This window comes from Ambystoma mexicanum, chromosome 6q (assembly GCF_040938575.1).
Source record: "Ambystoma mexicanum isolate Mex_15411 chromosome 6q, UKY_AmexF1_1, whole genome shotgun sequence".
NCBI classification, from domain to species: Eukaryota; Metazoa; Chordata; class Amphibia; order Caudata; family Ambystomatidae; genus Ambystoma; species Ambystoma mexicanum.
In genome coordinates, this window is record NC_090937.1 from 675,561,623 (window position 1) to 675,587,111 (window position 25,489).

A 25,489-nucleotide genomic window follows, 5' to 3' on the forward strand; every position below is an offset into this window, starting at 1 on the left:
ATGGCCATCTCCAGCCCTCGTGCCTTCTTCACAGAATATGTGTGCACATCTGGGAAAGCAAGCAAAAAGTGTATACTTAATGTAACTGCATGGAGCAGTAGGCAGCCCTGGTGTGAATGAACTGAACATTATGACAATATATCTGCTTAGAAGTTATGTGCTTAATATATGTGAACAGATGTGCCAACTTCGCCTATTTATGAAACACATAATTGTGCATAGAAGTTTTATGTCAGCAGAACAAGTACATGTCCTTATGTAGAGGCAATTGCTGGTATAAATATTCATAACAGAAGGGGTCCTTTCAATAAGTGACAAATTCTGCTAGGGTTTAAACAAGGTTCTCTGACAAGCATCGATCCAGGAAGCCACGCCCACTAGTGTACCATATAATTAACCTTTTACAGGAGGGTGATGGAAGTGGGAAGTTTCAAAAATGCATTTACAGCAGTGAACAAAACAGAGACCAATTATTCTTAAAGCATATGCAATTAGGAGGTTGTGGGTATTTGTAATCATGCTTCCCACTAAAATGAGCATTGAGGACTGCTGCCAGCACGCACGTTTTCCAGCTCAACTAGACGTCATCGCTCACGGATTTTTGTGGCATTAGAACATGTACCTGGTGTCAAACCTAAGCTGAGTCAACAGAGAGAAGCACCATTTCATGGGGATGGAGAGTTTTACTAAGGTGTGAAAGCCCGCAGAGACAAGCCTTTTGAAGGTTGTTCATGCATCTGCGCAATGCACGTGTTTCCATGCTCTGCGCAGGGAATCCAAGCATTTCTCCTGCGTCATCAATATTTTGAGGCAAAAGGAGGGGATGTAGCCCACCTTTAAGTATACGTAAGAGCAGACGGAGTCCACGTGCTCCTTTGTAAAGATCGACAATATTTATGTAAATGGCTATTTAGGTACAAGGGAGGCTGCCATTACCGACCTCCAGCGTGCAGGGATACGTGCACAGGGAAGATCAAGGAGAAATCATGGCCTATTGTGGTATTAGGCACAGAATGCCACGGCACTTCCGGGTTCTTGTGCCTAAAACTGCATCATGCAGTAAATTACCAGATTCTGTCAGAACAAGTGCTAACTGCAGCAGCAGTAGTTGTGGAGCTGCTTCAGATGGATTCTCAGCTGGCGTCAAAATGAGATCGAATGTGTGCTGCAGTGATATGTAAGCAGGCACGGTTGCTCAGGAAACCGAATGCCTATTGTAAAGATCTCTATATATCCTTGAGGGTATCCGTTTGAATCCTTGTGTGGGCAATGCAGGATCGCTGCTGCCCATTTTTAATCCAATCTAACTCTGAGTAGGGTAATAATAACTCCTATAAAAACATGAGATCGTTATTGACCTCCTCTCAGCCAATCATAATTTTCAGGGTGGAGTCAACAACTACTGGTATTGACTGCATTCTGATCATTCTGTCCCCCAAAGCAAATATGGGAACAGCAATGCAATTTCCAGGCAAGATTATTTTCAAGAAGACACTTCATCTCTGGGAGGAGGTTTTTTTGATGCAACATCTTATTTTATAAAGCAAGGACAAAACTAAAACATTGGAAAATGTTTTCACGTTCTTATACAGAAACTATTTAATTTTAGAAGACTCCCAATGCATACTCATGTGCAGCCCACTCCATTATAACTTACAAAGACAACCTTATTTAAATACTACAAAATAAAAGCACATCTAATTTACTACCTCAGCCTAGTTACTTTACTCACCATGAAGTCACACGTTATCTTCACCACGAAAACCTCAAAACATGTATTGATATTAACAGTATGTGCTAATAGCCTTATAAACCTTGGTAGGGGTCAATATTGCTTGGCATAGTGACCCGTCCCCAATTTATGGCGCTATTCATCCTGACAGTGCACACTTGGCTTACAATGTATGTTTATAGTCCATTTGGTTATTTTATTGCATGTTACACATCCCAAAAAGCAGCCTAAGGGCCAAATTACAGATGTGGCAGTAACGAGCTATGCAGGGATAGACATTGCTATTGCATGCAAACAATTACCACCCATTACAGTAGCACAGCTGTACTGGGTAGAGGATCCTACTATTAAGAACAATCCTGCTTGTGTGAGTCTCTACCTAGTTTAGTCAGTGGAAGATGAGCTGTCAGGGCCACATTTGCTTGGTTGTGTGCCACATGCTACTCCAGCCCCACCCGCATGCACCAACATCTAAACATACCAACTGTTTACTACAAGACTAGAGCAGCATGGAGATAATTCAGCCAGTTTTTGGAAAAGTCTGGAGCTGCTGTACTCATGCGTGGATTTTGAGGGAGCACAGACCTGTAGGGCAGGCATGCGTGGACGTTCAAATGGACCCTTGCCCCCATTAGAGTAGGGGCCACACATCCTGCTGGGGGTAGGGTTGTAACAGCATGTCCTTCCCTTCTCAGAGATATTTAGTCTCAGAGGACCCATAGATTGCATAGCAGAATGTGCAGTTGCCAATAAAACAGATGGCACAGCTCTTTTTAGCACCCGCTTGGATTGAGTAGGGTTACTTCATTCATGTAATCCCACTCAGCCCAGTATTTACTGCCCACTTTGCAGAATTACCATCAGTTGAGGCAAAACATCATTCGTCTGTAAATTAGCACTCTGTGGGTTCATACCAGCCTATTTCTTTGTAATCTACAACAGCATATGATGATTTCAGCACAAGTCAATTCTCAAAGTGTGTCCCAAATCATCTACAGAAATTGACGCACAGCTGTTGGCATTGGCACCCAGAGAAAAAAAAATGAGCACAGTTAATTTAAGTGTTACTGCCCTTGAGACACTGATTGTACAAGGAGACAATTATCATAATCACATCGACCCCATTGATTATCAGGACAAGGAACAAATGGAAAGGGTGGACATGGTCAGAAGCTCCAAGGAAAGAAGCATAGAGAAAGCAAGTTAAAGATGGCAAGATTCTGGATAGGAGGCAGTCTTGCAGCACACTCTGTGGAAGGTATCGAGGGGATGGGTTAATTGATAAAGGATGCTTCAGGAAACAAACATTGGAAATGCCAACAGTTTGGGCTTTTGTTTAGGCATGGGAGGAAAGGCCCTTGCCAGGCACTGCCCTAGTGTTACTCCCTGGCTACTGATGGTAGCAGATGTAAAATGGTGTGAGAACATGGGCACGAATATAAGTATCCCAGTAATGAGCCTCACAACATGTTCCTCACTGGGACGAGTATGAGTAGCCCAGTAATGATAATCACTCTTGTTCCACACATGTTCCTCACTGGGGCGAGTATGAGTAGCCCAGGAATGATTATCACTCTTGTTCCACCCATGTTCCTCACTGGGACGAGTATGAGTAGCCCAGTAATGATTATCACTCTTGTTCCACACATGTTCCTCACTGGGGCGAGTATGATTAGCCCAGTAATGATTCTCACTCTTGTTCCACACATGTTTCTCGCTGGGATGAGTACGAGTAGACCAGTAATGATTCTCACTCTTGTTCCACACATGTTCCTCACTGGGACGAATATGAGTAGCCCAGTAATGATTATCACTCTTGTTCCACACATGTTCCTCACTGGGGCAAGTATGAGTAGTCCAGTAATGATTCTCACTCTTGTTCCACACATGTTCTCCACTGGGATGAGTATGAGTATCCCATTTGATATTTTTCGTCCCCTCCATGGGTCTCACGCTCTCCGCGTTACATTTATGACTCAGGGATCGCATCATCGGGCCTGTAGTTTGGACGGGGCTCTCTTCTCTTGATGTCAGGATAGCATCTTCACTTGATGCTTTCACTTTTTTATGCATGCTCCGTGGTGCCCTCAGGTATGTAGTCTTGGCATGCTAAGGCACTCCCTCGTATCCTCGGCCACATCTTCTTGCTCGGTCCCTCTTGGGACCTTTCTCCATTCTTTTGGCTTCTCGTAGCATGGGTCTTCTAGAGTGCATCTTGGGGGTTTGCCTAGACCAGCATCCATCCAGTATTGGAAGCCGCGCTTTCCCATTTTCTTCAGCTCTGCTCAGACAGCTGATTTGGAACTCATGGGCTTCTCTCACTCTCATGTCTCCTCCTCCCAGTTTTATGACACTGCACTGGGACTTCCCCGGCATAGCGTTATAGTCCTTCTTCTGTGTTCTATTTGCACTTGGCATTTCTCCAGTGGTTTTCTTCGTCTCAGCACCACATAAGTAGCTATTTTCAGGCTTGATATGACAGCAAATATCCATTTATCCTTCATGTTTTCTTCCAGCAGATGTTATCAACATTGGGTTATAGGTGGATTGGGTAGGGAGTTCCTTGTCGGAACAGGAGCTCTTGTCCCCAAGAAGGGAGTCTCTCCTGGTGAGGTCCCACTTGCCTCTATCTCTAGGGAGGGTATCACGTAGCGGGGTCACCAGACTAGCCTCACAGGGAAATGCTCCCCCCTGGGGAGAAGTGACTGAATCCAGTGATTTGTCACAGTAGACACACGGACACAGATGTATAGTCTGTATTACTAACCACCATGTAGGTAGGAAGTGTCTGGTGTATAGGGACTTTCCCACGGGAATGGGAGTAATTGTCCCTTGTAGTGGAGTCCCTCCCAGTGAGATCACGCTTTCCCAAACCCCTGGTGACCTTTTTGTTTAGCAGACTCGCCTCCCTGACCTTCAAGGGGGTGGATCCCTCTAAGGGAGAAGTGATGAATTCCCCATATTTGTTACACCTACTCATTGATTGATCACCAAAAACAGTGCTCCTGAATTCCCTGGTTGGTATAAACCCCCTTGTCCCTCTAGCCTGGAGGGTAATGGGAGAATACCAGCCATGATCACGAGTTCTGTCTGGAAAACCTGCTACTGTGAGTCATGGATTACTGGTCTATTTAATTGATGGGGGCTCAATATCGCCAGATCCCACTGTTGGTTTCAGACCTCATGTGTTTACTACAATTTTAAATGGCAGCATTGTATTCACATCAAGTGGCCATTGTAGACATGATGCACTGCTTCAATCAAAAATGCCACAAGGGGCTTCATTAGAATTTCCCTCTACGTTATTAGGGGTAAGCTGATCTACAAAAGCCAGAGAAACATCAAGGTACCAGAGTTCATCTCTACAAGAATTGCAAGCTCTGACCAGGAGTGCCAGGTTGACCATGCAGAAAGCACGTCTTGTGCCCTGCACTAACAATCATGCTGAGGGCCTTTTCCTTTATCTTCTTTTAAATAGTTTTTGTTTGTATTTGCATTTTACCAAAGCAGGATTTATACATTAATTTAACATCACTTTCTATTAAACTTAATTTGAAAAGATGGCCGTATCTTAAAAAAAGAAGGGACCTTCCTTAAAATGTCTTTCCAAATGAAAGACCTTGATCAATTCCGAAACGCAGGAAGCAATGTAAAAGAACCAAGCACTCCCAAATAGATACTTAAGCATTTGAGCTGTTATTTTCCACCCAAGCACAATTCCCTAACTACCAAATTCCTTCTTCCTCCAAAAACTAAGGGCCGATCTGAAGTGGAGAGAGGTACTATTGGAACAGAATGGGAGGATAGCTCAGGGGCAACACGTTTGTCTTGGAAGCAAGAAAATGCATAGCACCACACACAGCGTTTAAACACTTTCACCATAGCAAAGCTTAGTAATAAGGCTGAAAGTCATTGTTATGTAAAATGACAGTAACAGAACACAGCCTTTGTAATGTCTACTTATTGTAGGAGCTTAAATTCCTCCAAATGTTAAAAATGACCCTCATCAACACCCCTAACCGACTGAAATTCCTCAACGACAAGGGTGTCGCACATGTGTAAATTAATAAATGTGCAACGTTGAAGGCAGCTCCATAATAACGATATGATAGGGTGAGAAATCCACTTAGCAGCAAATGGAGGGACAGAAGAGCGGAAAAGAAAGTGTAACCACATCTGTCAATTTTAGGCAATGTTATCAGAGTGATATAAGCTGACATCTCAAAGAATCGATAAGCCAATTTGACATTTGCACCATACCACCACATCCTGGCCTACTGGCCAGCAAGACCAGGCCAACTATAGTCAACTATACTAAAATAAAACCCAAACTAAAACTGGGCATTAATTATGAAGTGGGCCCGCTATAAACTAACATTAAGATATCCATCAAGTCCAGCATTCTCAAGGTATAGGCTGCCAAGTCCTATGAAAATCAAGCATCTTAAAATCGGAAAAAAAACCCACCATAAACAGTGGTTAAGAGATGCGCGATCCCAGTGTGATAACAGTGACGTCTTTAACTTGAGGCATAGACACCACCACAGGATAATTAAATATTTATATATTGTGTGAGAAAGGCATGGTGCTCAGAGGTAGACAAGGATACAAGTTATGAAAACCTTTATTTATAAAAATGGGGTTTGAAGAAAGCCTAACTTGACTTATTTCTAAATGGGAGTAGTGTAGACCATGAAAGTAAAGAAGAAAGAATAGTCAAAAAGTCTGTCTGTCAAAAGCCAAGAATCTGTGTCAAACCTATGCTTGCCCTCATGCTGTAACTTAAGACTGTGTATTGGATAAAGTGTATAAGTGTCTCAAAAGAATATCAGGATGGCCATGGAGTTTCTTCTCAACTCCCTTCTCCAAGCTTAAGTCACTCAGGATCTCCAAAAGTTCATTTTGTTCCAAACAGTTCACAAAAAGGCATTTCAATTGTTTTCTTATTCGACACAGTTCATGTACTTCTCTCAGGCTACCCTTCCCTGATTCAATGCTCTCTATTATAACACAGTTCTGCTTTAACAATGTTCTCTTTCTCGGGCTTCCCTCACCTGATTCAATGCTTTCTGGCATAACACAGTTCTATTTTAACAATGTTCCTGGGTGGATCTTTCCAGCTTTCCTCACCAGAGCTCAGACCCTCTTTACTCGTTACGTCCAACCCTTTAGTATTTTACATTACTATATTTCATCATCTTGATACATGGGCTTCTCTTCCCCAATCTTCCTGCTTTCCACATGTGATTTATGTCAGTAACTATCGAAACGGTACAACTTTCCTTATTCCCATGCCTGACCACTCTGACACTGTTGCATTTTGGTTATTGTATTTCTTATACTCTTTCCTCAAGCCAAGCGTGCCTTCTAGCAGCATAAAAGTTTTACTTCCTTGTCTCCATCGCAAATGTGCTCCTTAGCATCATGACAAGTTACACTTTCTTGACCATTCATTTAATCACTCAGTTCTGGATTCATCCGATCCCCATCGGAATATTGTATCACTCAATATTCTCTTCCATAGCTTTTCCCGTCCTCTTTCACTTTCATTAAATTTGTTCAACTCACTTTTCAGCTCAGCGTTACTTTGTTTATCGTTGGCATTTCACAGAGACTTTCAACAATGCGATATTCCACTGGACTACTCTATAACTTTGTTTCATCACCGTTCAAAACAATCAAAACTTTCTTTCAACGTGTCTCGCTTATTACGTGTAACCTTGCTTGCAACTTGGTAAACATTTGTGTCATTACAAACCAGGCTCTCTCATTACTTTGAACTCATCGTCTGTACTTTAGCAATGCGTCCTTCATGTTTCTTTTATCCAAGGTCAGGGTCTGTTACCTCCTGCCCCTCAGACCTTCCTGGGTGGCTTTGCTGTCCCAGGGAAACAAGTAATCTCTTGGCACAAAGTTCTGAGAGATTAACCAGCTCCTCGGCTTCCTTTGACAAACCCTTCTGGCTCCTTGAAGACGAGGCTCCCTCACCACGCTTTCTCCTGCTTCAACCTGCAGCCTTGTAATGTCTCGGCATCCTGTTCTCGGAAGCCTGGTTCTCAATAGCCTCTGCTCAGCTGCTCGCCATCTCGCCTGCTCTCCTTCTCAAACTCACCTTTGCCTTCCGTGCTTTCCGTACCTCATTTTTGAACCTGGATTCCACCTTTTATACTTAGTTTGGTTCTCAATTGGATTCAGGTATTTGTGATCGTAGCTAAGTGCCTGACCTCACCTGTCCTCATCAGAGGGTCATTAATAGAAAGAGAGCAGTCCTTCTGAGTGTAGGTGTTCCATCATAATTTTATTAAGATGGGAGAAGCATTAATGGCTCTGGGGAAACCAGGGATATGACTGACAGTAGGCTGAGGGGATATCGGGTAAGGGGTTATATGAAATGGGAAACCATTTCTCAGCCTCGGGTAATCCCTCCCCAATCCCACGGGACCCTCCACCCAGGTGATCCTCTCTCACTAGTTAGCCACCAGGGTCAGGATCAGGCCCTCCCCTGAACACATGTTTGGAAGATCCCCCGGGAGTGGGAAAGGAACAATCCTTAGGTATTTTACAATTGAGAGAACACAAGATGCAAGAAAGATCCAGAAGGGCAAGCCAACATTTGTTGTCACCTAGTAAAACATATGTAAGAGTGAAGATCAGCATTGACATTCATGTAACAATGTCACTTAATGAGCAGAATTTAGCATTGTTTAATTGTACAACAAATCCTGGGTGAAGGAGACACCCCATCCTTTAACCGATCCTTTAAACTGTGATGCAGGAGGAATGCCACCCTAATTGGTCAGGTTCCGCACACATGCAATCATATACGTTGTATAAACATCTTGTGCCAGCAATTAGAAAGGCTTTACAGGCATTGTACGAAACATGCATCAATTACCTGATAAATCATGTTGTGGTAGAACTGAGTTAAAAAAGCACAGGTACAAAATAAGTGATTAACCATAGCAGAACAGACACATACGTCACAAAACCATAATGTGCTTATAGTTAAACAGTTTCACCATAGTAATGCATAGTAATAATGCTAAAAGTCGTTGTCATTGTAGGAGCTGAAATTCCTCTAAAGGTTTGAGCTGTTCTGAGTAACCTACTTCTAACCTACTTCTACATAAGGTAGAAGAACCGTGAAACAGAATAAGAACACAATATTGAACTGCGCCAAAGATCTAATACAAAATGAGTAAACACTGCCTGGAATAGCTCCAATTGTACTCAATTACATGGTATGCATTCATGTAAACACCAATGTGCCTTTAATCAATAATTTGGCACTAAAGTGAGAGATTAAGTAAAAATGAACATTAGCATTGACATTCATTCCATCACATCACATAATAAACAGAATGTAGAATTTAAAATTGCAGAATTGTACTACAAAGACCAGGTGAAGGAGACGGCCCAACCTACACCAGAACGTTTTGAACTGTGATGCAGGAGGCGTTCCACACATCATCGGCAAGATTCAGCACACATGTTAGCATGCACTTCCAAGAACATCAGGTAAGTCACTAAATCAAGGCAATTAGAAAGAAATTGCAGATAGTGAAACAAGCATCAATGGGCCTCATTCCGAGTACGGTGCTAACCAATGGCGCTATTAACGCCTTGGTTGACGCCGTACCCGGACCGGCAGCGCCTTGGTGGATGGCGGAATTACCGCCCCATTCCAAGGTTGGCGGGGCGGTAATTCCCCAATCCCCATTTACCCTTCCCCATTCCCATTCTTGCCCCATAGGGCATAATGGGAGTGGGGAAGGCGTTAATTACGCCACCGTAAATTACGGTGGCGTAATTAACATCAAGGTCCCTTAGCGCCATGGTTTTTAGCACCTGCTAAAAGCAGGTGTTAAAACCTCCATGGCGCAAAGGGAACTCGGAGTATGGCGGTAAGGGATTACCGCCACCGCTCTCGTTAGCGGTGGCCGCTATCCCTTACCGCCATACTCGGAATGAGGCCCAATGACATGATAAATCTCCTAGAAATAGAACTCCGTTAGATATGCATGAAACATAACATTTACCTTAGTAAAAGTAACTGGGTAATCTTCATAGAAGGACAGTTATGAGCACAAAAAATCATGTAACATTTAGACACGTGTTCAATATGTTTAAGCATCGCAGAAATTACGCAAAGAAGTTTAGAGTCCTTATGAAGGATAGTGACCCTAGAAGCAAACTGTCCTTGAAATGTCTGATGAGTAGCCAACCTGAAAGCCCTCAAACGGCTGAAACTGGTATTGTTAATAACTCATCAGCACGGGAGATCAGTACTACCTAAAGGCATACTTTGGAAGAGGCAAATAAGAGCTACTAAAGAGTGCTCAGAATATTAGGTAACACAAGCACAGTTTTGGCAAAAATGCCGCAAATTTAATATGTTATAAATGTATGTCTGCAGCAAAACAAAAGAGCTGATAGATGGAAGGCTTAGAAGTAATCTTAACATCTGGCATTTCTCTGGGCAACCTTCCAGACCATCGATCTTTACCTGCCAAGTGATTACAAAAGGGGAAAGACCATATTCAAATTGTGTGTGGTCCCGTCCCACAAAAAGGCAGTCCAGCCCGAACTGCTAGGTCACATCGCTTCTGCACGAGTCCACAAGCATCCCCAAACATGTTTTGGCCTTGTTGGGCCTCATCATTGAGGAACAGCTTGGATCTCTAGGCCCAAAAGGCACAGACCCGTGTCTGGGCATAGCCGTCCCAGAAGGGGTGACTACAGCAAAACCAAAGAGGTGATGGCCAGAAGGTTTAGACTTCATCTTTACCTCTGGCATTGCTCTGGGCAACCTTCCAGACCATCGTTCTTCTCCTGCCAAGCCATTACAAAAGGGGAAAAACCATATGCAAATCAGGTTTGGTCCTACATGAAAATGGGCAGTGCAGCCCGAACTGCTAGGTCACATCCCTTCAGCATGACACCAGAAGCATCCCCAAATATGTTTTGGCCGTGTTGGACCTCATCATGAGGAGTAGCTTGGGTCGCTAGGCCCAGCAGGCAGAGGACCTACGCCTGGCCATACCCGTGCCACTCCCACTCGGGTTGACTACAGCAAAACAAAAGAGGTAATGGCTGGAAGGTTTAGGATTAATCTTAACCTCTGGCATTGCTCTGGGCAACATTCCAGGCCATTGTTCTTTGCCTGCCCAGCCATTGCAAAAGGCGAAAGACCGTATGCAAATCAGGTTTGGTCTCACCCCAAAGATATGTCTGAGCATTAGACAACCAAATCAATTAAAATCATATTGAGGCCCTCATCATGTGCAAGCTTGCAGGCATTGTTACCAAGAGACCCCATTGATCTACAGCTACAAAACCATTATATTAAAAAAAGACAGTCACAAGGGGACTGTCCCCATTGAAAAGGGGTTGCCAGTGACATGTATAACCGGCAGAGCGTAATCCACAGAGCGACCACGAAGAGAGAAAAACTTGGAGGCAGAAAGCAAATGAGTGAAAGTGAAAGCATAAATAAACATCAAAAGTATTGCAGTACCAGATTGATGAAACAAATTGTACAACATAGCGTATAGATAGGCATTGGGATCCCCATGCCTACCAATGAAAACGTCGATCCTGCAGTGTGCACAATACTTCACTTAATTATCTCACTGGACTGAGCGAGAGATAGGATGGCAAACTGTGAAGTACATTACGTCACCTCATATAATTTCAGAAGGAAACGTAGATCAGTGTCCTCATTAGCGGGTAGCGTTTCTTTCCACCGCGCAAGCAGCTGAGCAGGAATACATAATAATTCTTTGGCTGGTGGCAGAGGAAGCTTTGTCGATGGAAGGGGACACCTGGCGGAGCCGGGGCCACTCTCATATTGAACATCAAAAATGGTATCTTGTTGCTGCAAAAAGTGTGTGCCCCCTCTGTCATGTGAGAAAGAACAGGGATGCACTGCTTCCGTGCCATTCACAGGCATATGTATGTTGGAGGACCTTCCTCTAACCCTCCAACAAGCTCTGGGCAGAGGATCAGAGTCGGCCCTATGGGGAGCGAACCGGGCGACCGCTGGGGGTGCCACGCCCCCAAGGTGCCTTTTGCCCCCACCACGCCAGCTCGGGGGAGTCTTTCAAGGGCTCCCCCGAGCTGGCGTTGTGGGACAAGGTGCAGCAGGCAGCCTTTTACTGTAAAATGTGCCCGCGGCAGCGGGTGCATTTAAATGCGCCCCTCCGCGTGGGCACTTTTCACAAGAAAAGGTGCCATTAGCCCCCCACCACGCCAGCTCCGGGGAGTCTTTCAAGGGCTTAGATTAGAGTATTAAGATAAACAGGAATTTCAGATGAGCCCACCGGCTCCCAGCGCCTTGGCTAAAACATTCTAACTGCCTAGGCTGGAACACACACCTTCAAGTGAACACATATAAACATTCCAAGCATTTGGGGAACATTCTCTCAGTGACCTAATGGCATGACTTCATCAGACACACTCAGTTACAGCTTCAGGAGGCATTTTCCCAAATTGCACCTAAGGAAGGAAGGAGCAAAGAAGTAACAGCATAACAGTAATGCATTAATATCTGCCCACTAGGATATTGCAGTTGACTGCAGGTAAGAGTACATCTTTCCCCTGCAAAGTGTATATTTGTTGCTTTATATCACACAGAAGATCAGATAACTTGTGCAAAACATGCAGAGTTGTGCACACATTGCTTTGAAACGCTAACACATGTCACAACTGTTTTTCACAGGCTAAAGTTTCTGGGTCACTAACACAGAGATGTATTTATAGTGCAACTCTGTAAAAGAGAACATTACAACAACAGAGATATGTGCTTCTGGGTTAGATGACAACATGAGGAGGCACACTCTTGATGGCATAGGGATACAAATACGACATATCAACCACTAAAGTAGGTTTTACATGAGGATACGCTATAATGATAATATATGATATGTTATTTATAAAGTGCTTAATACCCAGAGGTTTCTAAGCGTGGACCCGGGGATCGAACCTGTGTTGCTCTGTGTCGTCTTGCTTCCAAGGCGAGCACGTTGCCACTGAGCTACCCTCCCTTAGAATAATGCAAGGAAGTGGTCACACACCCTTAATTGACAGCAGCACATACTCTCCAGGTCCCAACCTCTCATGTCGTTCACAAGCTAGCCATTGCTGTCATCTCAGTTAACTTTTAGCCAATCTGTCATTTAATTGTCTTGCCTTAGATCAGATTGATTCGTGTGCCATCTGCAAAGCAATGCCACTGCAAACCATGTCTCTAGATGATCTCATACAGCAATCATCTCTACATGACTAGCTAGGACATCTGTAGGAAAGGCAGACTTCCTGAATTAATAAACCTGTTTCACACTAGCATTGTGTCTACTTTCAGAGTACACCTTTGCTTTTCAGAAGAGGCAATCAACTATATGAACAATACAATGGGTATACAGATCGATCCCAAATACTCCTAGGATACAAGCTTCCTGTATGACTTACTGACATGCCTCTTTTTCTGAAGGTATACGTGGTCTTGGAACCATTGGTGGGACCAGATGACAGGCTTTCTCTTGGAGTGTTTTATGCATTTTCATTTTGAAATACATTGAAGCACACTAATGAACATTGCCATAGCGCTGTTTGTCAGCATCTAACCTTACCTTTTCTAAAGCAGTGATTATGCTGTTTAGGAATTACAGTGTTCGACCTACAATAATATATAATTCAGACCTTCTTAGATTTGTGGTTGTATTGCATACAGTCCCCAGACATGAATTGCTGAAGTACAGTGAAGTAAAGTGGCACATAGTAATATCAAAATCAATCACGTTTCACAATGTGTCACTAGTCCATGATCTGTATTCAACACTTTGATTAATATTTGCATTATATGGGAAAGTATAATGGAAGAGTATATCAAGTGTCCTCCGCTCCAAAGAGATAGCTTAATATCTCCAGTGCTACTGGGAAAACTCGGGGGTAGAGCAGAGAGCTTGTCCTTTGCATTAATTTACTTTACAACGCTTGTGAACAAGCCTTTTCCCTGTCCACTAATAAGAGTAAGGATTACCAGAATAATAGGAAGGCATAAGCTTGCTTTATATTGAGAATAGAACATCTCAGTTCATCTCAAAAGCCTCACCAATCTTCGATCTCGGAAATCATACATCATCATTGATCTGCCCCATATCAGCAGGTGCAGAGACCCCTCTGGTTTGCTTATAAGATGGTCAATCCAGAGACAATTGAATGTAAAATTAGTAGACCGATCCAGCAGGGCTTCAAACAGAAATTGCTTCACCTGCAAAAGGCAAATCAACAACACCCTTGCTGTTTATTGCCTCACCCAAGGTATCATCCTCTGGATCGTGAAAAATGGTGTGAATACATATTCTTTTCCCAAACTTAACGACTGAAGGGAGGCATCTGATTCTACTGTCTTTGTCTGACCTCAAAGTGAAGAACCCAATAACTGAGCATTGAAGGATCATTATATGGCATGGCTCCAAGAGATCTATAAGGGTCTCTAAAATCCTCATCAGGCATACAGTCCTTGTGGTTCTAGAGGTACTTGGAATGCCATACAGATATTTGGCATGGACCAAACGGAAGCACCAAAAAACCTTTGCCAGCTTGCTTCTCCTGTAGCTTTGCTCTCAAACCCCCTGATGCTTGATCTGTCTTATTGTTAGTGTATTGTCGAACCACAATAGCAGACAACAGCACAGTCTATCTTTGTAGATCATTGGTCACGCATGAATCAACTAAAATTTCCAGCTGTTGAAAGGCATCTCCAGTTCTTCCGACAGCCACATCCATGTAGTTGAAATATCCCAGCGTCTGCCTCTCAAGCAAACTGGATTGTGCCCAACTCTATGAAAAGATCTAGAGAACTGACAAAAATGTCCATGCTATTTCATGCTGGCATGTGATTGCGCAACAATTGAAGCTCTTTCCTAACCTCCATCAACAAGGGCACCTGCTCAAAGTATAACACACTGTTGTGTATGTGTCTGAATGTTATCCTCTGGAGCACCATGACGTCAAGATCCACATGCAATGTAGTGTTCCTGCATGGTGTCTTCTATCCCTCTTTCTGACCCAGTGAACGTTCTGCTTAGGGGCCTATAAAGTCTCACTTTTGACGATTGCCATGAAATAAAAGGATTCCATATAATGAGCTAGTACAAGCTATGGCGTCTTCCAATTCAACGGAAACTTCATGTACGGAAGCAGGTAAGGACTTCTTCCAGTCTCTATATCATGCAACATAAAAATGATTCTGTCTTGGTAAGTTATCATCTGGACTCCATGTGCTACAAGCTGCTACCATTGGCTTCAGGGTATTGCCGAAGACAACTGGCATCATCAATATTTTGTCTTCTAATCCGGTCTCACAAATATTTTAGTCAGCAGTATCCGGGCACTAAGTGCATTGATGCCTCCCAACTTGAAGTTATGATGTAGCACCAGCTTGTTGAATTGGCAAAGGAATGTCAACAGACAGAGCTACTTTAATGTTTTCACAAGGTCTACCAGAAAGACAATTCTTGGAGACCCTTGTTTCCAATGGGCCGCCATTGAACTATAGGGAAAGTCCCTCTACTTTTTGTATAATGTAATCAATGTCTGATAGAGCCCACTCATTTTCCACAAACAAATGCTACTCTGCCCCTACATTACTGGAAGTGTGCCTTCCTGCACACTCACATGCTGTGATGGCTAGATGCTGGGGGCTGCTATTCACACTTAATTGTGACTGGTGCAGCCTCTCTTAGGGGAGAAACATTTTTCTGATCCTGCAAGTGTTGAAATACTTATCTACCATCTTGTAAAGTTTGGTAACATTTTGTAAACGGTTCTCCCCTCGGTGAAAGATTTTGTTTTTTTACTTTAGAAATGTATTTTTTACTCTCTGAGTGATGACAACATCATGCATAGTTCATACACATAAAAAATGAAAAATCATGTGAATCGCAAATATTTTGGTCAGTATAATTAGATTAGAAACTCTATATGGTAAACCTTCCAACAAGCAGTCTGTGCATTGTTCATGATACTATAGATCCCATACACTTTTCCTTAGTTCCCAAATAAACTGCCTTGAAACCGGCTGCTCATAGGTTTTATTGCCTAGTCCATACATTGCTCACTCAGCCCAACACGCTTTGGGGCTCATGTTCAACAGTTATGCAGGTTTGTTACGTCATGCCCGATGGCAGAAAGGAGGGGCAGAACGCAAATTGTATCTCCACCACTTTCCTTCCTCTCCATCATACAAATGCTCCAGCATATGCACCAGCATGGATTTTCATGCTGGTACAAATGCAGGAGATCCCTTTGGGTTCCCCCTGCTTTATTCACCAGCAGGCATAAAGCGGGTGGACTGGATAGGGGTCCAGTGTAAATTTGTCTTGCCATGCTTGCAGATTAATTTGGCAGATTCATTCTGCTTCACGTGTACATCGATCAGGAAATTCATCGCATGTCGGGAAGGGTGTATTTCCATGAGTGCTTGGTAAGCATTGTTCACAATTGAGATTAAATCCTGCCTGACATACTTGCATGTCGGACTGGATTTAATTGTAATTGTGACCACTGCTTGCCAGGCAGCGTTTACTCACTTTGCACAAGTGCAAAAGTGCAGGGCAAAGGGCAGCGTACAACGTCCTTTTTTCCTGCACATTTGCACTCTGCTGTGCACATGATGAACATTTGAATTGTGGGGTGACAATGGCTTCTGTAAACTTCATAGGAATATGAAGAAGAGATATCGGCCTGTAAGCACTAACCAGCGCATGTTTCAGTGGAACTGGCATTGCACCATGAGTAAAAGAATAATGAAGAGCAGCGGTGAAGAAGGGGAAAGTTTCCAAAGAAAGAGATTGAATACATGAAGAGGGATCAGATGAAGAGGTGATGAAGATTTGATCTTATGAAGAGTCAAAGAGCCATCTTGTCTGTAATGGTTTCAAACTTAAAAACCTCCAAGGTATCACAGGAGAAAAGAGTACCAGTTGGCTGAACAGGGATTGAAAGACCAGAGCCAGCAGCAGTGATGGAGCGACAACTCTTTTGGGTCTTCTCAACAAAAAAGGATCCGGTAGTGTCACACAGAGATTGCAAACAAGAAAGATCAACCTCCTTGCAAAGGGGGTCGGAGGAGTGTTCTCACTACTTTCTCGAGAGGAACAAGATGCAGCTGTGATGCGGCTAGCATAATCATGGGATTCGGCTTGCTTCAGAGCAGGTCTTTCTGTGAGTGTCCTGCGCTAGCCCCTGGGCCTGGGAAGAGATCTGTTCTGAAGCCGAGCTATTTGCAGGATGAGCAAGCAGTGCTTCAATGAGCAGACAGCTTTACAGAAGACTCAGCAATGGTGCTGTTGAAGCCTGGGTGTCACGCGCATGTCAGAAATCTGCTTCAGAGCAGACCTGTGAGTTTCCTGTGCAAGCCCCTGGCCCTGGGGGGAGAGGAGCGCTACGGCAAAAGACGGTTTTCGGGAGTGCTGCTCCATCTTGTTCCTGTCCTGGCTAGGAGGGAAGGAAAGGGATGCTGTACTAATGATAATGAGAGGGAGGCCTAGCAGAGCGTGCAGTGTGTGGACCGGACGTCTCATCATAATGTTTCCTTTACAGACCACTACTACATAAGTTCAAAGTCTTTGAACCTCAATGGTTGTTTCCATCCTCAAAGTTTTTTTCCCTCATTTCTGCTGATAGAGATCAGGTCCTGTCCTTGTTTCATGCATGTGACCACTGTGCTCTGTCACAACCTCTGTGTACTCGGTAGTACTGCTACATGTATGTGGTGTGATACCTGAGAAATGTCTTTGTAAGGAATGTATTGCAGCAGTGTCTGGCGCAACGTCTGTGGTTCATCCATGATCTGCCCCTTGAACCTGTCCACTAGACTGTGTTGTGTTCCTAGGGCTCCAGGTTGTGACTGTGTTTAGTTGCAGCAGTCTCGGAGCCTTGTTTCTGTAAAGGGACTTTGGTTTGCTGTACTTGGAGGAGGTGTCTTGCATCTTACTTTGAAGACGTATGTTCCCCCAATTTCCCATGGCGACGAGGCTGCAATGGCTGGCTTCTTGAGAATAGTATGCTGCTGTCCATTTTTCATGGATGCCTCTGCCTATTTCAGTTGTCTAGTTGACAATGGATGTGTTCCGATTGGTTTATGAACGTCACGAGGATCATCAAGATTGTCTGCACATGTGAATTACAAAATAAAAATGAAAATGACAAAAATGGTATCTTTGCTCTTCCAACATGGCCATTTCCACTGTGATTAGAAAGGGCTTCTCTGCAATGATAAATCCTTGTCTGCTGAAGAAACGCAGGCATTTCTCTGGTCATGCATTGTATGCCATTTCCAATATGAACAACTGGGAGCACCATTCCCAATAACAGAAAAAATGGTATGTACTGATATTGTATTAGCAGTTGTGATATCGTGGGGGATATGCACTTCCATCCGTGTAGACATCTGGGTATTAAGCCCAACTGCATAATGTTTCTCAATAGTCTGCAGTACCGATAAAACTGATATCAATTTTCTCACAAACCTTCCCTGACCAGTTCACATTGATTTCCCCAGGGTAATGCGTGATAAGTTGGGTTGCCCCCTTCAACATAAATGTCCCCACCCATTGCATCAACCGGTACTCTGCTGCAGTCGATACTGATTAGTGAAATAAATAAATGCCCCTGTGTAATAATGAATGAGATTAGCATATCCTAAAGACTAGGCCCTCATTACAACCCCGGCGCTAAACCATGGTGCTATTAGCACCATGGTTGGTGCCGGTGTTGTAACGAGTCCGCCATGGTGGAATGGGGAAATACCGCCCCATTCCAAGGTTGGCGGGGCGGTATTTCCCCATTTCACCATGGCCCTTCCCCATTCCCATTTTTGCCCCATAGGGCTCAATGGGACTGGAGAAGGCGCTAAGTACGGTACCGCAAATTGCGGTACCGTAATTAGCACCGAGGTCCCTTTGCGGCACCCTACTTTAACGGCTGGTAAAACCAGCCGTTAAGGTCGGGTCCCGCAAAGGGACCTCGTAATCAGGCGTTAAGGGTATAATGGCGCCGACACCTTTTACGGCGCCGTTAAACCCTTAAAGGATAGTTCCGGGACTTTTTTTTTATTGTCCCTACGGTTCGGCCATGTGTTTTTAAGCATAAATCGGTAGATCGTAGAAAACTTTCCTATGGACCTTACCCGACTTTTCGTCCATTAACGCACTCGAAATCAGCCGCCATTTTCTGATAATCCTATCATTTCCCCCCATCGCCCTGGCTCACCTGCTTTTGCGGCACTAAATCAAATCCCCCGCCCCTGAAACAGACTTTATCAAAACATTCATATTCCCCGCCTCTATCCGTGACGTGACTGTGCTGCGTAGGCAAACGCGCCCAGGCATCTTCTACGCGACTCCACACAGAACCCGGAAACCAACACAGATTAGCTCACAACACAGCGCGCCACAATTCGGAATATGAAACTGTACTTTTAAATCAAACCGCAAGATTGTAAATTTGGTAAAGTACATTTATTTGACATCAAATGTTTAGAGAATATTCAGCGATTTGCATTTTTATTTGCTCACGTTCCAAAAAGTTCGTTTTGAGGCACGCGATGTTCCTTTGCTGTACACAGGGTCTTAGATCATCTCACAATGCAGCGCCACAATTCGGAATATGAAACTGTGGTTTAAAAGCAAACGGCAAGATTGTCCATTTGGCAAAGTACATTTATTGGACATCAAATGTTTAGAGAATATTCTGAGATTTGCATTTTTCTTTGCTCTCGATCCAAAATAGTTCGTCTTGAGGCAAGCGATGTTCGTGTGCAGTACACAGGGTGTTGGTTTACGATAAAATAAGCTCTTCGGTCGCACTGATAATCGCATGGCTGTTCCAACAACGAGGCACTAGGCCACCACAACGGTCTGTATGTTGCATCTAGCCGTTAGTACCGCGTAAGGGCATACTTGTACTTGGCGATCGTCCCATAAAATGGTCAGGGTGGTAACGTTGTTCACGCGGAGAAGCAACTGGCGGTTATAAAAGCCATCCGCCGGTGTCTGGTACTCGTGACACATACAATAATGAAGGATGTACCTGTTTTAACACCAGGGTTGTAATGACCCCCTTAGTGTATTAATTATAATTGTACTTTCATAACACGCTTAATACCGGGGACATGTTTCTAAGCACCAACCGGGGAATCAAACCTGTTTTACTATGCGTTGACTTGCTTCCATGACAAACGCGTTGCCCCTGAGCTATCCTCCCGGCTTCCAACAAGTTTCAACAAATGTGTTACCCTGAACAGTCATATGATATTAAGCCATCATTTCAGAGTCCACTACCAGGATTGTAAACTGATTTCAAGAGCTTATTCTGTGGGCCACCTTTGTTTGACATGTCTGTTTTATCCCTGGCTATGCGAGCTACTGAATGGGAACCTGTGATGCATCCATGTATGTTAATAGCAGCATCACATATGGTGGCTTAAAATAATTCCTGTTCCTCCATTCATTGTCACTCAGAGGATGTAGGCAGACTGGACATGCAGTCTGCATGAGTGTTGTCACATTAGTACATATTCTGTTTGAAATATAACCTCTTGCAATGTTGCTGCAGTCAATACTATCGTGATATACCCTTCCAGCTATATATAGAATGTGAAGTAAAGGTTTGTGATCTGCACATAACTGAAACATGTTCCCTAAGATCTAGGTACTGAATGTTCAGCAGCACATGCAAGTTTGACCACTGACTCATTTTCCCAGGCTCAATATGGGACTGGGATGCAAATACCACCTTGTTTGACTGAATTGTTTTTTATCATCAATTTGGCTTCTAGGCAATAAGCACTTGTTTCAACTATGATTAATGTCAAGCGTTTTGCTTAGAAGGAATGCAAGCAAGGGGCACTAAATATGTCCTCACTACAATCCCATCATAGCTACAGTAATCATACATAGGTGTCACCACTACCTAATAGGACAGCCCAGTGGGAGGGGGTATGTCTCTGTAAGAGGAACGAATAGTTTTGAATGGTCGTGGGGAAATGAGTTGTTGATTTGGTGAGGGAAGTATGGAGGAGATGGAGATAGGGAAAGGTGTCAGAAATAAGGCATAGAGGAAGAGGCAAGACGAAGATGAAGGAGGGGTGCAGTAGGGGGCTGAATATGAGGGGACAAAGGCAAGGATGAGGGGGAGGATGAAAATAGAAGCATAAAGGATGGAAATGACTGCAAATAGGTGAAGGAAGGTGGTCAGGATGAGGGTAAAGGAGATTCGAGGAGTGGATAAAAGAAGTGGAGAGAACAACAAAGTAGAGATGGGAGGCACAGATAAGATAGATGCCACTAGAGCCATATTGAAGGAGGTGGGAAGGAGCCATTAGATGGCGATTGGAGGACACATTCAGGAGGAAGAGATGATTTATAGTACGATCAAAGGAGAGCAGTTGGAAGGAGAAACCAAGTGAAGGTTGGAGGTGATAGGAGTAGATCGTAGGAAGGAAGGCAAGAACATCCTGTAGTTGGGAAGAGAACACAAGGAACAGATTTGAAGGAGAAACCATGGGAAGGTCAGAGGAGGAACTGAAAATAGTGAATGAGAGAGAGAAAAAGAACATCGAGGAGAAAGGAAGAAGACATAAGGAGAAGGTTGGATGACATACAAGAGGGATAACGTGTATAGGCACTTTATACATGACATATCATAACATCAAGGAGGAGGGAAACAAACATGAGGAGGAGATTGTAAGGTGACACAAAGAGGAGGTTGAAGAAGATACTGCGTTCAGAGAGAGCGAGGGGGAGAGAAAAAGAGAATATAAATGAGGTGCAACAGATCTACAAAAAGGAGGTTTGAGGCAATATTAGAATAGAATGAAGCAAGAACCTCCAAGAGGAGGTAAGTAGGCAGAACACGATATTTGGAGAAACCAATAAGGAGGAAGGCAGGAAGGAGGACAGGGAGGAGGGCTGGAGACCCTTCAAAGTTGGCATCTGTATTCAGGAGTCGAGTGAAGGAGAGACAGTAAAATTAGGGGAGATGTAAGATCAAGGAAGCATGATGCAGAGAGGGGTTTTGGACTGTCACCAGGAGACAAACCTGGTATGTGACAAGAGTGAGCGCTTGAGTGTTGGAGGTACAAGCATGTGGTCAATTGTGGAGGAGTTGCAGCTTGGATAAACAGATTTTAGGGGCGAGCAAGACTTTGAGTTTTCACCACATGGAACCGAATGCCACACCTTTAATATTCACATACTTTTTCACTGGATTTGCTGCGATTTGTATTCCTATGGGGAATGTGCAAGGATTCCTGTATCCCTCTGGTGCCATTGTTACAAGTCTATATCAATATACACAGCACACGCTTGCATGCAGAGATTACAGTTACACTCTAGTGCTACTTGGCCACTTGAAGGAAAGTCTAGGTTATCAATTTAATTGAGATACATCAAAAAGGAAAACCTCAACTGGATTCACGAAATTAGCGTAGCACCAGGCGACTCGAGAAATGATATTTATAACACTCCTGTATACAAGTGTTTCTAGTCACAACAAGACAAGCGAGGGAAGACAGAGGGAGGACAAGACAAATGGAAGAGGCAGTGGAAAAAATCTCACATGATGTTGTATCAATGAGAAGTCGTAGACATGCAGTAAACACAGACAATTGGCTAAGCGGACCCAAGTCCAAGCAAAGCAGAACATGCAGTTTGTTATGTACAGAATCCTCATTGTCACTCTGCTAATCAATGATGGGTCCCTACTAGATCAGACTCATGCAAAGGAGGAGTGGTCAAGTAGTACATTCACATGCTGAGGTTTCACTTAACAAGGCTGTTTCATTTACCAGCGTGTGTACACCTGCGTCTGATTGGAGCACATGCTGCACTCTCTGCACTCACTCTGCACTCACTCTCCACTTGCATAGTCTGCAAGGTTTTAGCATGCGTTGCCACATCACTCGGAGGAATATGAGTGGGTGTCAGGTGGGAGGGAAAGTTGCACACTGGTATGGGTGCCAGGAGGGACGAGAAAGTGCAGTGGCATGTGGACGGTCTGTTGACAGGAGGCTACACAGGAGCAAACACGCTTCAAAGGTCTCATGTAACAAAGATCATGAGATGTAACTGGGCCTCAACGCCCATCGGCTGTTTGCGCGCTATATACATTTAAATATATATTTTTTTAAACAGACTTTTGATTGGATCGCTTTGAAGCCTTCTCTGGCACTTCACAATCACTTTGGTGAAAGTTCAGTCATTCTAAGCAAACTTCCATGACATGTTGCTATATTTTTCCCCAGGACACTGTTTAAAGCACTTTACTGTCCGATAGCTCTCTGCCCTGTTAGCAATGATATCATTAAAATACTGCATTAAAAGTAGCAGCATTCCCCAGATTGTAATTTGGAACATCCCCTGAGCAGATTGGTGTGATCAGGGTGATATTTGCAAAAGAGAAATTATTAATTCTAGGCCTGCATCTTTAGCAAAGTCAGTGGGGTAGTTGCAGTAGGTCAAGGTTTGGTAGCGCAGAACTCTGAGACTCACAACCATTACACGGGAATGGAGATGCCTAACTATTGTCTTTAATATTGAAGTGAAATCGCAACTGGTTGTCTATTCCTGTTAGCTAATTACATGCACAATAATTGTCACAACATTTTGAAAAGTAAAAAGTGGATTGAGTATGGAAATTTGACATTTTTTTCTGAAACTGTTTTTTTTAATGTCTTGGTCTGTTAACACCTTTTTCCTATCTGGAGTTTTGCGTACTTCTTTTTTGGTTTATGTACCCACTTAACCCCTATTATACAACAACACAAGAGGTATTCATAATGTTAGCTCGCTGGCATATCTTTACACTTCTTCAAGATGCATAAACTATATCAACTAGTGGATCCATTAGTCAAGAGTTTTCTGAAGTTGTTCATTTTCTTCTTCTCTTTCAGGTCTGCGATCTAACCTTCAGTCTGAAGAAAATGCTTATCCGGCACAAGCTGACTCACAATCCCAATCGCCCAATGGCCGAATGCCAGCTTTGCCACAAGAAGTTCACTAGGAATGACTACCTCAAGGTGCACATGGAGAATGTCCATGGAGAAACAGACAGCTGACTTTCAGCGGGACAGGGCTGGCCTTAGCCTCGAAGTGCCTTATGTGGGAGGAATGGCGATGTGTCTCCTGGTATTGGCAGAAAGAATATGCAAGATATCCATCAGTGACATCCGCTTCCTGAATAGTGCAGTTAGATATACCAATTTTAAATTGGAAAAGATCAAAAATGGGACTCTTTTGCAATCCCATTCCAGAAGGTCTGGATTTAGGGTTGCATGCAATAAATAGCATCTTCCTCTCTATAGACTTCCATATTTATATGCAATAATGCATAGAGGTACGCACACTTGCACTTGATTTCGAAAAATGCAGGGGAAAGAAATAGAGGTCTTTCACATAATTATATTTTATATATATATATATATATATATATATATATATATATATATATATATATATATATATATATATATATATATATATTTGCATTCCAATACCATTGAAATAATTAAGCGAGAGACGGTTCTTGAGTTTTAATCTCACACTGATGATATGTTTGAATGTCTTCAGCCTCACTGCAGTTCTTTAGTTCTACAGCAGAAATGTAAATCTGATAGCACACATAATGGAAATAGTATGTCATTACTTGCTATGTGTTGATGACACATTAGAAAGTAATTATATATTTTACTCATTAGACAAAAAAGATGTTGACCCAATTATAGTAATACTCAGAAATTCGAACTACACTGTGAGAGTGCTTAGGCACAATCTGAAACCATGTCTCTCCAGATGTTTTACACTATGACTCCCATGATCCCCCACCATTCATTATGCTGAATAGGGCTGATGGAAGTTTGTATCCAAAACACTTGGATAGCCACAGGTTGCAGAATCTTGGCTTAGCATTGGTGCTGCACTTATTATTTTCTTTACTACAAAGTATTCTCTTTGAATGTCCTCCTGCAAAATAACATTTTGTAGTTGTCACTCTCATGGACTCAAGGTCCTAATATAGTACAACACCAGCTGTAGTCATTTTTGGATAGGTTTTTTTTGTACAGAATTGTTTTGCTAGAATACTTTGCAGAATCAATTTCTTCTGACACACATGTTCTTCATTATGAATAAAAATATATATTTGTAGCACATTTAAACCTTTTGTAAAAAACACATAAAATAAATAAATACACGTTGTCAATTTGGTCTACCTTTATTTCACGTACTTAATGTATCTGATTACAAACTCAGGCTTCCAAAGAAAATCAAATGACTGGCAAGAGTGAATGTGCAGTTACTAGCACCAACCGTAATTGCAGTAATGTTAGAGATTTTGAAATGGAATGTGGGATTTTAGAAAAAGAGATTTCGCCAAAGGGAATTTGCTAATAGTGTGATGAAGGGAACCTGACAAGAAGTTACAGATACACAGATATCAGAATTATTGATCCCCCAAAGGAAAATACAACCATTGAAAGAAGGTTTGTTATTTATAACTACATATAGTTTGAGTTGTAACATATTGTTAGGTTACTTAATAAATGGGGTCTATTATTGGTAGATCAATACCGAGCCCGTTAAATTAGTCGGAATCCAATGATTGTGTGCAAGAAAGCCAAAACCCTACAGAATTAACTCTGAATCATTTGGAAAAAAGTCAGTCACAATTGCTGTACTTGGTGGGAGAAGCCAA

The 25,489-nt window shown here is 43.0% G+C and overlaps 1 protein-coding gene across 2 annotated transcripts in view; it reads left to right on the forward strand.

Moving 5' to 3' along the window:
• The window catches only part of PRDM5 (PR/SET domain 5), a 1,215,944-nt gene extending 1,190,947 nt beyond the window's left edge, over positions 1-24,997 (forward strand). For both annotated transcript variants that reach the window (XM_069631172.1, XM_069631173.1), the window contains one exon: positions 23,691-24,997. In XM_069631172.1, the coding sequence (XP_069487273.1) occupies positions 23,691-23,855 (165 nt within the window). In that variant the 3' untranslated portion in view covers positions 23,856-24,997. The remainder of the gene's footprint in view (positions 1-23,690) is intronic.
• The last annotated feature ends 492 nt before the right edge of the window (positions 24,998-25,489 follow it).